The sequence below is a fragment of the Rhamphochromis sp. 'chilingali' genome, assembly GCF_963969265.1.
Source record: "Rhamphochromis sp. 'chilingali' genome assembly, chromosome: 1".
Taxonomy (NCBI): Eukaryota; Metazoa; Chordata; class Actinopteri; order Cichliformes; family Cichlidae; genus Rhamphochromis; species Rhamphochromis sp. 'chilingali'.
This window is the reverse complement of record NC_137929.1, coordinates 70,312,339-70,326,802: the sequence shown is the minus strand read 5'-3', so window position 1 is coordinate 70,326,802 and position 14,464 is coordinate 70,312,339. Positions and strand designations below refer to the sequence as shown.

The following is a 14,464-nucleotide window of genomic DNA, read 5'->3' as shown; positions in this document are numbered from 1 at the left end:
TTTCTCTGCTGTTGATCCTCTGCTGTTTCTCCAACAAAATGCCAGTGGGACCTTACAGTCCCACTGGCATTAGCACACAGGGCGAGGGTGAGACGGGCCTTCATGGGCTTGTGGCCTGGCATCTTTATTTCCTCCGCGGTGATGTACGTACGCCGCGGCATCTTTTTCCAGAAGAGGCCAGTCTCGTCACAGTTGAATACCTGCTGGGGGATGTAGCCTTCTTGATTTATAAGTTCCTCAAATTTTTTAACAAATTCTTCGGCAGCCTTGTGATTGGAACTTGCTGCCTCGCCGTGACGCACAACGGAGTGGTTGCCAGTCCTCTTCTTGAACCGATAAAACCACCCATGCGATGCCCTGAACTCTGGGGAGGTTAGGGGTGCCTCCTGCGAGGACGTCGATGCCGTTGGCTGCTCATTGGAAGCTGCCTTACTTACTAAATCATTATAAATTGAGGACGCCTTCTCGCAAATGACAGTCTCTGTGAGGGTATTGCCCTCCCTTGTCTTTAATCCAAACAAGGAGAAGCCTTTCCATCTCGTCGTGTATGGGGGTCCTCCTTTTGGACATGATGGTGGTGCCCTTTGAAGGTTTACCTGCTTTCATGACTTATTTTTGTTTTATAATTGTTCCTATGGTCGAAGTGCAAGTACGGAAGCCAAGGGGTTGTCACATGATTCGGAAGGCATTGTGGGCATTGAGCTGTTCCCGAAACATCTTAACCTGGTTCGGGAACAGCACCATGCAGGACAGACGAGCTCTACAGAGGGTTGTGCGGTCAGCTGAGCGCACCATCCGCTCCGAGCTCCCTGACCTGCACTCAATCTACAGCAGGCGGTGCTGGACCAAGGCCAGGAAGATGGTGAAGGACCTCAGCCATCCCAACAACAGACTGTTCTCTCTGCTGAGGTCAGGAAAGCGATTCCGCTCCCTGAAGACCAACACAGAGAGACTGAGGAGGAGCTTCTTCCCGCAGGCGATACGGTCTCTCAATCACACCACCACACAGTACTGACCCACACATATGGTTCTTACACACACACTGGACTTTCTGGACTTTGTTTTCACTTCATCACTTAAATCACTGCTGCTGTTATTGTGTATATATTTATTTATACTTCTTGTGTATTTTGTTCATACATTCTTATATAGTTCTATATTGTGTATTTTGTTGTACAGTTATTTTATTTTCAATTTAATTTATATATTTTATCTTATTCTTTCCCAGTGTGTTGTACAGTTATTTCATTTTTAACCTTAATTTATATTTTATTCCTTCCTAGTTAAATTTACCCTTTTTAATTTTTCATATTTATTTCCTATCTTATTCATAGCCTTTTCCTTTTTGTTTTCTTTCGGTCACGAGCAGTTGTCCAAGCATTTCACTACATATCGTACTGTGTATAACTGTGTACGTGACAAATAAAATTTGAATTTGATTTGAAGGCTCAGCCAATCAGAGCCAGCGGATTTCGTTACGCGGGCATTTTGCCGTAACACGGGCAGAAGTATTGCCGTTCAGTGCCTTCGTAACTTGAACTTTTCGTAAGTCGGGGCTCCACTGTATTCTGCATTAGCCAAGTCGCTAGCATTAGCATCCATCAACCTGCAGCCTAAAGCCACAGTGTATACACAATGACCCGCATCCTTTACCGAGATGTGCGAATGACCGAACAACAGCCTGTACTGTGAGGTGCGCCGTGCACGGTCATTGTAATTCGTGTTTACTAACCTGAGGCAGTGAAGCTGCTGTCAGCCTGGGTAACAAGTAGACGAAAACACAATAATCTTCTGTAAACCGTGAACACAAACGACACACATGCTGTGCTGGGGTTAGCTTCACAACAGGAAGTTCTTTCTGTGAAATTCTTCTTCTGCGCCCCAAAACACTGCTCGGTACCACCATCGCGCTCTGCGCCCTCTAGTGTCCGGATGTAGAATTGCATTTAATGCCTGAAACTCACAATCCAACAGGTTTCTGCAACGTTTTTAAATCACTGTAACGTTTGAACCGTTCGCTCAATTGAAACTAATCCAATTGTTTCTGAAAGCAGAGACTCTGCGCTTTCTCTGCATTTAACTTTAGCGTGAATATGCATGTACACTTTGTTCACCTGATAGAAAAAGTCACATATAAAATTACCCGATACTTGAAAAAACACCAAAGTTAGCAGGTTTACTCTCGCTGTAGTTTCTCCGTAGCGTTACATTCACCTGGAAGTATGTCGGTTCTCAGTCATCCAGCTCAGCATAGTGTAAGGAGCTGCTGATGGAGAGTCCCACATTTAGCCATATGGGAGAGTCCCCAAGAGGGTCATGGACCCCTAATCATCCTCTACCTAATCATATGAACCGAGGTGTGAAGATAACAAAGCCAGCAGGCAGGGTGGCACCTTTGTCTCTCATGCACGAAGAGAGACGCCTCTGAAAAGGCCTCCAGGCCTCTTTAAGTGCAGTCACACCTTACAAAAAGGGATCTTAAAACTGGATTATAGATGTTCAACGATGGTCGTTCACACAGCACAAAAGCATTGCACATCTGCCTTTCACGAGCTGCCGTCTTCCAACAAAAAGCATTTACAATTCCTCATCAGCCGTCAAAGGGTTTCCTACAGCTCGCCTCCTGCCTCTTCACAGCCAGGGAGCTTCTAACGACCTCTGACCTCCTGTAGTTTGGAGTTATCAAAGTAACCCATGACAGTAATGTTTATGCTGAGAGATGGGCTTAATATGATGGAATAAAAATCAGGTCTGATTTTATAGAAATGCTGTTGAATGCATTAGCTTTAAAATAAGTGAGGAATGTGCTTTTCTATCTCCAGTGCACCCAGGAGGCATTTCTGCTGCACACAAAGGTAACTGAATGTCATTTCTTCTTTTCAGGTTGGAAATGTGTCCAGACTCTAACATGGACCCACGGGCCCCACCCTTGGGATTTATGAGGAACAGGGAAAATGATCGGGAGAGAAGCAACAGACTGACTGAAAGAACTGGAACGAGCTCGTATAGAATCAGCTAAACAATATTGTGGATGAACAAATAGAAGCTTAAACACCTCAGACAAAACTATTATAAAACGGCCCCAAAGCTAAAGAATAACAGCACGGAAACTGTGCAAACAGTTAGAAACATTAAAAATCCACCTGCTTATTGCTGCAAACCCAAAGATACAGAAGAATCCTTTTGGTCCTCCTTCATCACTTCCCTGCTCCTCCTCTGCCTCACCTCGTGCTCTCATCCTGGGTTTGCATTGAAAGTATCCCCACCTAATCCCTTATCTCTGTAATGCTGAGCTTGCTAAACCTTTTTATACTTTTTGTTTTATTGGTGACTCCAGAACTCGTGCAGCTGTTAGTGATCACAGCAAGTTTCCCAACCCCAGTTTTAGTTTCCACTCACCCTTTATTTACAGACAGACATCAGTAACATTGTCAGCTCTGTCTTGCCTGTTGATGGTCTTGTTTTCACATTTTGGGGTTAATCCTTTTAAATAAACTATAAAAACAATCCATGTGTCAGAGCCTCGTTTGTGGTGATTATTGTAGAGTCAAGTTTCTTTATTTGTCACATGCACAGTTATACAAATACAACACGCAGTGAAATCTATCCTGACACGCTCCTGCACTGTGGAAAGGGGACAGAAGAACATGATGTTATATACATTAAGTATACCAAATATACTTTGATGTATATATTATATACACTGTAGGTGTTGGAGCTGTTATCGATGAAACACTGTCCTTCTCCCTGCCGTCTCTCTTCATGAGATCCTCCACCGATGGGCCAAAGTCGGCTGTCATTCCCAGAATAGTCCAGGTCTCTATCTTACAATGAAACACAGACCGATCTCTCCTTCCTCCTCTGCCTCCTTCATCCCCTCTGAGGATCCAGAAAAGGCTTCAAAGACTCTACTCCCTGTCAAAATTAGGGCTTAAAAAGTTTTCTCCCCCAATAAAGATTAAAACCATAAGCTGGGAGGGCTGGGTTTGTTTGCTCTCACTGGTCTGATCGAGCATCCCTGACGTTTCACACTGGTTACCAGTTCTTCAGAGGGAAAAACACAGGTGGGAACAGGAGAGAAACAAGGCACAAGCCCACACTCCCCACTCTGAATGGCACATCTTGCCTGCAGTTGGCCACACCGTTCCTCTACGTGGATTAGATGCATCTATGCAGTGAGTAACACACCAGTTTCTCTGAGGGCATTTTGACCTTCCCCTCTGATTTTGCTCTCATTAAAATGTCACACAAACTGGGATTTTTCCCCCGAGAGCTTTAAAATGTAAAATCTATGCTGCAGAACGTGTGAGGCAGATGGTAACTTGTTCTGTGCAAGAAAAATACCCTCTGCTCAGCTTTCTGTTATGGCCTCTATCACTTCAAAAATACTGTGGTATCTAAGACATGAAGTTTTAAGTGGCTACTCTCATATTGGAGTTTAATTGACCAATGATGTGTATTTAAAATCTGTGTGAACTCTTTAAAAGTGTCTTCCACATGCACCCACTCACCATAGTTCCTGGTGGAGAACAGCTGCTCTAGTGCGTTTTGCTCCCTGTAGTCGTATGAATGGCAAACTACACTCACTGGCAGCAGCATGGGCACACTGAAGCTTTCTTCTGACATTTTCGCTCTCTAGTGTCATCACCATAGTCAGAATAAATAGCATTGGAGATAACGGGCACCCCTGATGAGTGATCAATAGTTAGACGTCTGTCTAATTCCTGCTTTGTGTCTTCTGTTCGTGTCGGGAACTGAAGTTCAGATGGATCGACTGATACATTCCTCTCACTCTGCATTTCCTTCATTCTCCATACCAAGAGTTTTCTCGCTTTACCTCCTTGGTCATACTAAAACTGCCACATTAGACTTTTTGCTGATGCATCAGAAGACAATTTATTATATTCAGTTCTAAAACGTAACAATTCACTTTGATGAGCTCGATGTTAAGTTGTTTTGTGGAGCGGAAAACAAACTCCCGATCTTGGAGGTTCAGGAATCAGATAAGGACACCTGTGTTGGTTTGGCTTTCGAGGTGTTAGGGTGCAACTGCTGATCCTCGGCGCCGTCCCAGAGACCAAACAGACGCAGCTTCTTGCGTCGGACGTGGTTCTCCAGGTCGTCAGTCTGATTTTCAGCTTCCTCATCACAGAAACACATGAACATTAGACCGGAGCATTCGGGGAGTGAAAGCAGTATTTCAACCTTTAAGCTGAACTAACGTTTTACCTTCCTCTTCATCGTCTCGTCTCCCTGCTGTCAGAGACACGACACCCAAATGAACCTCTAAGAGATGATGTCGTCAGTGACCAATCAAGAACGAGAATAGATGACTGACACGTGCTACAATAAGTCTTAGTTTCCCTGTCACTGTATTTTAGGAGTGTGAAGCTATAACGTTATTTTAAAAACTAAGCCGAGCCTGAGAGTCGTGGTTGTGGTGAAGCAGAGAGCTCTGACGGCCCGGACCCGCCCCACAGGTGGAGCTCTGCACAGCCTGAGCCAGCTCACACACTCAGCTACACCTCTTAGTTTACATCAGCGTGTTGATGTTTGACTCCATCCACCAACACGAACCTGATGTAGTTTACTCTCATTTTGAGTCGATCAGCTGACTCTCAGATCACAGCACGGGAGATGTACGTCACTAGCCTGCACGATCGACACAGATGACAAGAGATGAATCCTGACCAATCCTGGCACCTGTCAAGAACAGGAAGGTGGACACAGAACGCTGCGTATTCCAGGAAAAGCTGGCAAATGATTGTTTGGTGTTGGAGACAGTATCTGTGTGCAGTGTGATGCTGAGGAGCATCAGGACATTCACAGTGCTGACAGTGAAGTAGCTGCTTGCCCTGAAGTAGACGATGAGCAGCAAAGTTTGCAGCCAGCTGAGGAACAATATCTAAACAATCTGCAGCCTGTGATCTGAACACAGCACATAATGATCGTGTGTCACAAAGCTTTGCTGAATAAAAGTGTCGTCACCTTTGTTTTCTTTTTTTTTTTTTTTTTTTAAATGACATCAGAAACAGCAGTATGCGACATTACGTGATGGCAGAGCTTCAGTTCATCCTTTGTCATTTTTTTTTTTTTTTTTTTTTTTTTAATAAATAGGACAGGGGGAATGAATGAGAGAGAGAGGGGGAGAGAAAGAAAGAAAACCCAAGGGGAGAAGAGACGGTGAGAAGGGGGGGGAAGAGAGACAAAAAAAAAAAAAAAACTCCTGGGTCACCTGTATGGAGAAAAAAACAAACAAACAAACAAACAAACAAACAAACAGAGGAGACAGCAAACAACAAAGAGCAACATAATAATAGAGAAAACAAAGCACCATCACAATAAACTAGCTAGTCATAGATATCAGTATTTACTAAGTAATAAACGATATTGTGCAGCACGCAAGATAGACAGCGCACAGTGTGCTTTGAGGCAGCAGCCAAGAAAGCTTTAGTCCGCGTCTGTGAATACCCATGTGTGCATACCTGTGTGGATCAGCATGCTTGCATTCCAAAGGTTTCTCCATGTAATGATCTGCTAGGGAGTGTGGGGGGGCCACAGCCCCGTCCTCCAGGGTGTGAAGCGGGTATGGAGGAGATCAAAACTCCAGACATCCAGAGGCCCCCAGAACACAAGAGACCATGGAAGACCAACAGAGGGGCAGCCGCGCCACTGTTCCAGTAAGAGCTGAGGAGAGTCCCAGATGAGGGCTCACTCAGCAGCCGCGGAGCAGAAGCCAGGGGGGGTTGCAGTGACGCGCCCGTGAGCTCCGCCGGCCCCCAGCTGCGCCTGAGTGACCGAGCCCTAGGCCGAGAGGCCGGGGGCACCCCACCTCCAAAGGGGCCCGAGCGAGCCCCAGGCCCCAGGCCCCGACAAGCGGCCGCCAAGGAGTGAGCCGGTGTGTACCCGGACGCCCACCCCCAGACACAAAGAACCACCAACACACCGACACCTGAGGGAGTCCGCCACCGGCAGGGGAAGTGGTGGTGGGTGGAGATAGGCCTCCAAACCTTGGAGGGCCTGAGGTGTCCCCAGAGAGGTGGCGTCTGATACCCAACCTGACATATAGACACAGACATACAGGCACACACAGACACAAACATCCATTCCCACCCTCATGCTCTCATATGCACTCACTCTACACTCAACCAACGTGGAGACAGACATAAAGAGACGCTGTACACACAATCACACTCCCCAAGCGTACTCTACAAACCGGGTCTAGGTACCCTTGCCCCTGGAGGGGGGAATTGCACCCAGACCCAGGTGGTGTTACCCTTTTCCCTGCGGTGGGGAGAGGCAGACCACCCCGACTCCGCAGCAGCAGGGAGGCCCCACACCCCAGACCGCAGTCGGACGGCCAACTCCTCCTACTAGCCCTCCCGCTCCAGCAGGCCGCAGAGAATGGGGGTGGGAGAAGACTCCAAACCTCCCTCCACCCGCTCATTGTAGTGTTGATGCATATGTGTTCTAAGGTGCAATTAAAACCCAGGAGGGCATGGAGCTACCTGCCAAGGAGCAGCAGGTAAGCGCATAGTCCCTCCTGCTAACCCTCAATGACTAAGTGTATTTAAAATTGAGAGGTGGGCAACGACGTCAGGGGTGAGGTATACACCCTGATGGTGATTTGGACTCCGTGATTGTGCCCACCCCCAAGATCCTATATGTATGTGTAATGAGAGTGTGAATAATGTGAATGTCTAAGTTGTGGGATAAAATTGAGGCAGAGGCAGCCAGAAGGGGACAGGGGGGGGAGGTAGCCTCCTCTGCACCCTGGTGACATACCCCCACTCCAAGGCCCTGCATGTGTGGGTGGTTGTGGAGGAGCGAGAAGAGGGAGGCAGCTGGAGATGGGGAGGGAAGGAAGGGAGGGGCAGGTAACCCCTCCCTGGGGCCAGCTCCCCCGCTGACCCCAGTAGGCACTCCCACCCTCCGCGACCCGCCAGGGAAGGGGGGCCCAGGCCCATCAGACCGGGGCCCAGTGCAGTAGCGCCCCCCGGCTCCACAGAGCCCTGGACAGTCCACCCAACCCCACCACAGAGAAAACTGCACCCACCCCACCAACCACACATCTTCCAGACTACATAAGACAGTAAACGCCCAGGCTGAGATCTTCCTCCACCTCTCCTGTATCTCCCCCTCCTGCAGAGAGTTCCTGAGAGAAGAAAGCTCCTGCCAGATGTGACCATCCCCCCCACCAGTTGAAGAGCCCCCCAGGCGGCTCGATGCACCGGCGGCACCCTGCTCCAGGGCCGGGCCCCCATGCACCCACCCGCCCACAACCCCGGCAACACACCAACCAGGACCCGAGCCCCCGAGGCCCGGCCCGGGCCCCCGCCCAGAGACGGAGCACCCCCAGAACCTCACGCCCATCCCGGACCCACCCAGGGGCAGCCAGGTTGCCAGGTCAGTAACCCACGTCCGTCAGCACAGACCCTCCCCTAGCCCCGCTGCACGCAGCCGCGAGGAAACAGTCACCTGAGAGCCAACAGAGCCCTCAACCGGACGTGACCGCTACCCCGGGTTGAGCCCCCCAAGGAAGATGCCTCCGGGGAACCCCCCGACGCCCTAAGCCTGTCCCTACCCCCTCACCAATCACAACAGTGAAGGCGGGACCAAACTATGACCCCCCACCCCCACTAGGTGATGGAGCTGATAAAAGGGGCCCAGAGCAATTGATCTGATGTGGTGGCAGAGGCTGTGTCAAGACTAATGTAATCTAATAGATAATTTCTATATTGGTTAGAATTAAGATTATTTTTATTTTTCCAGTTCATGAGGACTGTTTTCTTGGCTATGCATAGGGCAGTGAAGATCATATGGGCTATATTCTTTTCTGAAGTGACATTATCTAAGCTGCCCAACAAACACACTAAGGGGGAGGTTGGAATGTTACATTTCAGACACTTTGATAAGTCTTCACATATCTCGCGCCAAAACTTTTGCACTGGTGGACAGAACCAAAGAGCGTGGATGTAATTGTCTGGTGTATTGCCTTGACAGTGTGAGCAGTTGTTGGAAGATGTAAAGCCCATCTTGAACATCCGATGACCTGTATAGTGCACTCTATGAAGTATTTTGTATTGTATTAATTGCAGACTGGGATTTTTAATTAATTTAAAAGTTTTTAAGCAAATCTGAGACCAGAAGTTTTGGTCTAGGTTGACTGATAAATCTGCTTCCCACTTTGCAGTAGGAAGGGATATTGATTCATCTAATTTAGAAAGTGTTCTGTATATTTTAGATAATAATTTGGGGGATTTAAGAGTAAGAAAATGTGCCGCACTTAGTGGTGTTTGTAATTCAACTTGACTGAGGTTAAATTTCTTTTTTACTATGGATTTAATTTGTTGATATTCTAAAAACCTTGTCTTGTTGATCCCATATTGTTTAACTAGTCTGTCAAATGGAATAAATTCTGTTCCCTCTAATATATGTTCTAAGTATTTAATTCCTTTGCAACTCCATTCTGGGAAATTAATCATATTATTGTTTTGTAATATGTCAGGGTTATTCCAGATAGGTGTACGTTTGCATGGGATTAATGAAGACTCCGTTATTTTTAGAAACTCCCACCATGCTGTTAGAGAAAAGCTGATGTTGATACTTTTAAAGCATTCATGTCTTTTGATGTTTGAGCTAATAAATGGTAGGTCTGAAATCTCTAGATCCTTGCATAGTGCCTGTTCAACATCTAGCCAGGGCTCAACTAAGAAGGTATGTTTTAACCATTCTGAGATGAACTGAAGCCTGTTGGCTAAGAAGTATTGGTGAAAATTAGGCAGATCTAATCCTCCTCTATCCTTGGTTCTTTGTAGCGTTTTTAAGCTAATACGCGGGGGTTTATCTTTCCAAAGGAATTTGGAAATATATGAATCCAGAGATCTGAACCAATCTTGTGATGGTTTGTTAGGGATCATCAAAAATAAGTAATTTATTTTTGGCAAGATCATCATTTTTATAGTGGCGACCCTTCCCATGAGTGATATGGGTAAAGATTTCCATCTAGTCAGATCGCCTTCTACTTTCTTTAGAAGTGGGATGTGGTTTAGTTTAGTTAAGTCTGAAAGCTTAGGAGAGATATTAATACCTAAATATTTAATATTTCCGGATTGCAGTGGGGCAGAGGAAGAATTATGGAAGGAGCAGTTAATGGGGAGAACTGTAGATTTTGGCCAGTTAATTGAATAATCTGAAACTCTTGAAAACCAGTTTATTAAAGTAATTACCTCAGAGAGGTTGGTTTGTGTGTTTTGCAGAAAAAGCAACACATCATCCGCATAGAGACTGATTTTATGTTCTATGTTCTTACATTTTATGCCCTTAATTGTTGTAGCCTGTCTAAATGCTGCTGCTAGAGGTTCGATAAAAATTGCAAAAAGTGAGGGGGAGAGTGGGCATCCCTGTCTGGTGCCCCTCAGGAGACAGAAGCTGGAGGATGTCTGGTCATTTGTTCTGATACGAGCCGTTGGGGAATTGTATAATATTCTTATCCAGTTTATGAAAGAGTTTCCAAAACCAAATTTGTGTAAAGTTGCGAATAAAAATTTCCAATTAACTCTGTCAAATGCTTTTTCTGCATCTAGAGATAATATTATGGCTTCGATGTTTTTATCGTATGAGTAGTCTATTAAATTAAGTAATCTACGAGTGTTTGTTGAGGAGTGCCGACCTTTTATGAAACCAGTTTGGTCAGGATGAATTAAGAGGGGGGTCATTTTCTCTAATCTCTTTGAGAGAGCTTTGCAGATTATTTTAAGGTCTACATTTAAAAGAGAAATTGGACGATAGCTTGAGGGAAATAAAGGGTCTTTGCCTGGTTTTAGCAGGAGACTAATGTTGGCAGAATTCATATTTGGTGGTAGTCTGCCCTTTTCCTCGATTTCCTGCAACATGCTGTGGAATACTGGTGCCAAAATTGTCCAGAATTCTTTGTAGAATTCTGCAGGGAAGCCGTCTGGACCTGGAGCCTTATTATTGGGCATACTTATCAGGGCTTCCTGGAGTTCACTTGGCGTCAGTGGCGAATCCAATTCCATTGCTTGACTGTCTAGTAATTTTGGAAGAGTTACGTTGTCAAGAAACAGATCAATTTCATTTTTAGATGGGTTTATTTGTGGTGAGTATAAAGTTTCATAGAAATCCCTAAAAATGTTGTTTATTCTTCCAGGATCATATATTGTGTTCCCCGATAAATCTTTAGCAGCACATATAGTTGTTTTTTCTTTATTTATTTTTAGCTGGTTAGCTAGAAATCGACCTGATTTGTTACTGTGTTCAAAATTCTGCAAGCGAAGTCTTTGTATAAGGAATTGTGTTTTTTTATCAATTATCTCATTTAATTCTAGTTTTGTTTTGCATATTTTGTTCAATGTTTCCTGATCTTGGTGGGACGCGTAGGCTTCTTCTAGTGATTTGATGTTTTTTTCTAATTCCTGAATATTTTTGTTTTCTTCTTTCTTTTTGTGTGATGAGAAAGAAATTATTTTACCTCTCATCACAGCTTTCCCTGCTTCCCATAGAACAGAAGCAGATATTCCGGGAGTGTCATTAAAGTCTAAATATGAAGTCCATTCCTTTTTAAAGTATTTAATAAAGTCTTCATCTTTAAGTAGTGATATATTAAATCTCCAGTTTTTACTTGGCGTAGTATTATTCTTGTGCATTAGTGTTAAAGATACAGGAGCATGATCGCTGACAGCTATAGGATGAATCTCAGTGTCTGAAATGTCACACAGCAGTGAGCTGCTGACCAAAAAATAATCCAGACGAGAGTAAGAGTGATGAACATGCGAGAAAAAAGTATATTCCTTACTGGTGGGGTGAAGAGAGCGCCATGCATCGCAAAGACCAAAGTCGTTCATATACTGTTTGATTATATTTGTGGACTGCCAATTACGCTGAGTTCCTGTTGTGTTGAGCCTATCCATTTCTTCATTTAGTCCAAGGTTGAGGTCACCGCCAAGAATGAGTGTGCAATCAAGGTGTTCAGAGAGTGCACTAAAAAAACCGTGGAAGAATGAGGGTTCGTCAACATTTGGACCATATATACTAACAATACATAGTTTTTTGTTCAATATTGATAGTTTAATAATTAGAAATCTACCCTCTGGATCTATAACTGTATCGAGTACTGTAAAATTAACATTTTTATGTATTAAAATTGCTACTCCCCGTTGTCTAGAATTATAACCGGCTGCAAACACGTTAGGAAACTCAGGTGTTTTAAGTTCATTTAAACCTGTGACAGGTTTGTGAGTTTCTTGTAATAAAACAACATCTGCCTGTAGTTTTTTAAGCTGGTTAAATATTTTTAACCTCTTTCCTCTGGTGCCAGCTCCATTTACATTCCATGTGACAAACCTCAGCATGCCCTTAATTGTGCGTGTATGTTTAATGATGTATGCTGGGTGTTTCGTTTAGACAGGTGGAGAGAATATGGAAACATCCCTTGTTTGTAAATAGAAAGAGAAAAAGAAGTGTGGTGAGAGACTCCATAAGTCTGACTATGTGTGTGAATATTCACTAATATGAACAAGCGTGGCTTGCTTATGTGTCCTGCAAGTCTGTGCGTGCTGTGAGGCTGTTGTGAATGTGCTGCCGTTGAGCTGATGTGTTTGCGTGATCGTGTTGTGAAAATATGTAGAAATAGAGGGTGTTGTTTGTAGGTGAGTGGGGAAGTAGGTGACCACAGCAGTGAAAGACAAGAGAAAGAAAGAAACCACATGAACTGTGAGCGACAACAAAAAAAAGAAACGAAACGGAAACATTCCAATTAAAGCAATGACGGAGGGTGACGGTGTTATATCTGCTATGACATCATATTGATATTACTAGGTTAAACTCATGTTAAAGGAGAGAGTGTGAATGAATAAGAAAAGAGTGTAGCGGGTTCTTATCTGGAGTGCAGTCAGTATGACCACGGTGTGGTGCCGGGGTCGCGGTACAGCTGTCCGTCCACGTAGAGCCGGTCCACAGCGATGACAGCACGGGAGCCTTTCTGGATAAAGCTACGTCGAACTGGGAACAGGACCTTGCGTCGTTCCAGGATCTCTTTGGGGAACTGGTCGTTCACGCTGAAGTCCGTTCCTTTCAGCTCTCTGCCGCGACTCTTCACCTGTTCCTTTTGTTTGAATTGGCTGAATTTGGCCACGATAGGCCGTGGTCTCCCGGTCCGCGACCGCGCGCCCCCCAAGCGATGTACTCTATCGAAGTCGATGTTCTTTACGGTGTCCTCCGGCAGCTTCAGGTGGATTTTAATGAAGCTTTTCACCGTTGCCTCTGCGTCCTCTCCGGCAGTTTCTGGAATACCGGAAAACACAAGATTATCTCTCATGCTACGGGCTTGTAGATCGATAACGGACTCTTTTATTTTTTTATTTTCAATGTTTAGCTGGGTCACGTTATCGGTGAGAGATTTGACCGACTCCCGTAGCGTGGCATTTTCAGCGGCAAGCGTTTCCACCTGCCGCTGGCTGAATTCCAGGGATTCTCTCAGAGATTTAAATTCCCGGTGTAAGATCTCCACCAGGGACAGCCTCGCATCGAAACTGGACAATCGCTTGTCGATGGACTCCAGGATTTCTGCGATGTCTTTGCCGGCAGGCGATGTTGTACCGGGGGAGTCTGCCTGGCGACTTCTCTTCGATGACGGCGTCTCGATTTTGGCCGGGGAAGATGCACTCTGGGCCTTATGCATTACTAAATCTTGAAAACAGCGGTCGATGTAATCTTGGAGAGCGTCTAAACTCTCCCCGTTGTCCTCCAGGGTGTTAGAGATGATAAAACAGATGTTGTTAGTTATATGACAATTGATTAGTATTTTTGGTAATACTGAAGCTTGGAAAACCTTTGTTAAACTCTATGCTACCATTTGCTTTTTCTCCGCCAAAATCTCCGGCGTCTGACGTCACCTACAACATCACTTCCGTCACTTACCTCTCACTTCCGTCACTTCCGTCACTTACCTCCACTTACCTTGATTGTCACCTTTGTTTTCTTGCAGATTATCATCGTACACGTGAGCTCTGCTGATCTCTCCACCTTCTTCTACTTCTTGACACCTTTAAGTGACATCATCCAGGTGTGTTTGTGCTGATGCCTACAGGTGTGTGTGTGTGTGTGTGCAGGTAATACCCTGGAAGAGGTGAACATGATGAATGTTTCAGGCTGCTGTGATGTAACATGTTCTAATCAGGCCCAGACACAGAAACCATTTTAAAAGACAAATTCATATTTTATTTCTTCTTCTAAATCTTTGTAAACAAACTGAATCAGTTTTTCAAATAAAGTTTGTTTTATTTTGAAAATCATCAGAGGGGAAACTGATGACGATAAACATTATTGTGAAGAGTCTATAAATACTGATGATTGATTGGAGCTGTCTCCAGCTGTTTGTAGATCGTTTTCCCTTCAGCTGCCTGGATACTGATGACATCATGGGGTGTGACCTCTGTGATTGGCT

The 14,464-nt window shown here is 45.0% G+C and overlaps 1 protein-coding gene across 1 annotated transcript; it reads right to left on the bottom strand.

Moving 5' to 3' along the window:
• Positions 1-11,591: 11,591 nt before the first annotated feature.
• On the bottom strand, positions 11,592-13,816 carry LOC308396777 (uncharacterized protein). Its single transcript, XM_080882335.1, has 2 exons — positions 13,428-13,816; positions 11,592-13,302 (listed from the first exon to the last, which is right to left on the bottom strand). Exons 1-2 carry the CDS (start codon positions 13,441-13,443, stop codon positions 12,911-12,913), a joined length of 408 nt encoding a protein of 135 aa, XP_080738461.1. The 5' UTR covers positions 13,444-13,816; the 3' UTR covers positions 11,592-12,910.
• Between the last annotated feature and the right edge of the window lie 648 nt (positions 13,817-14,464).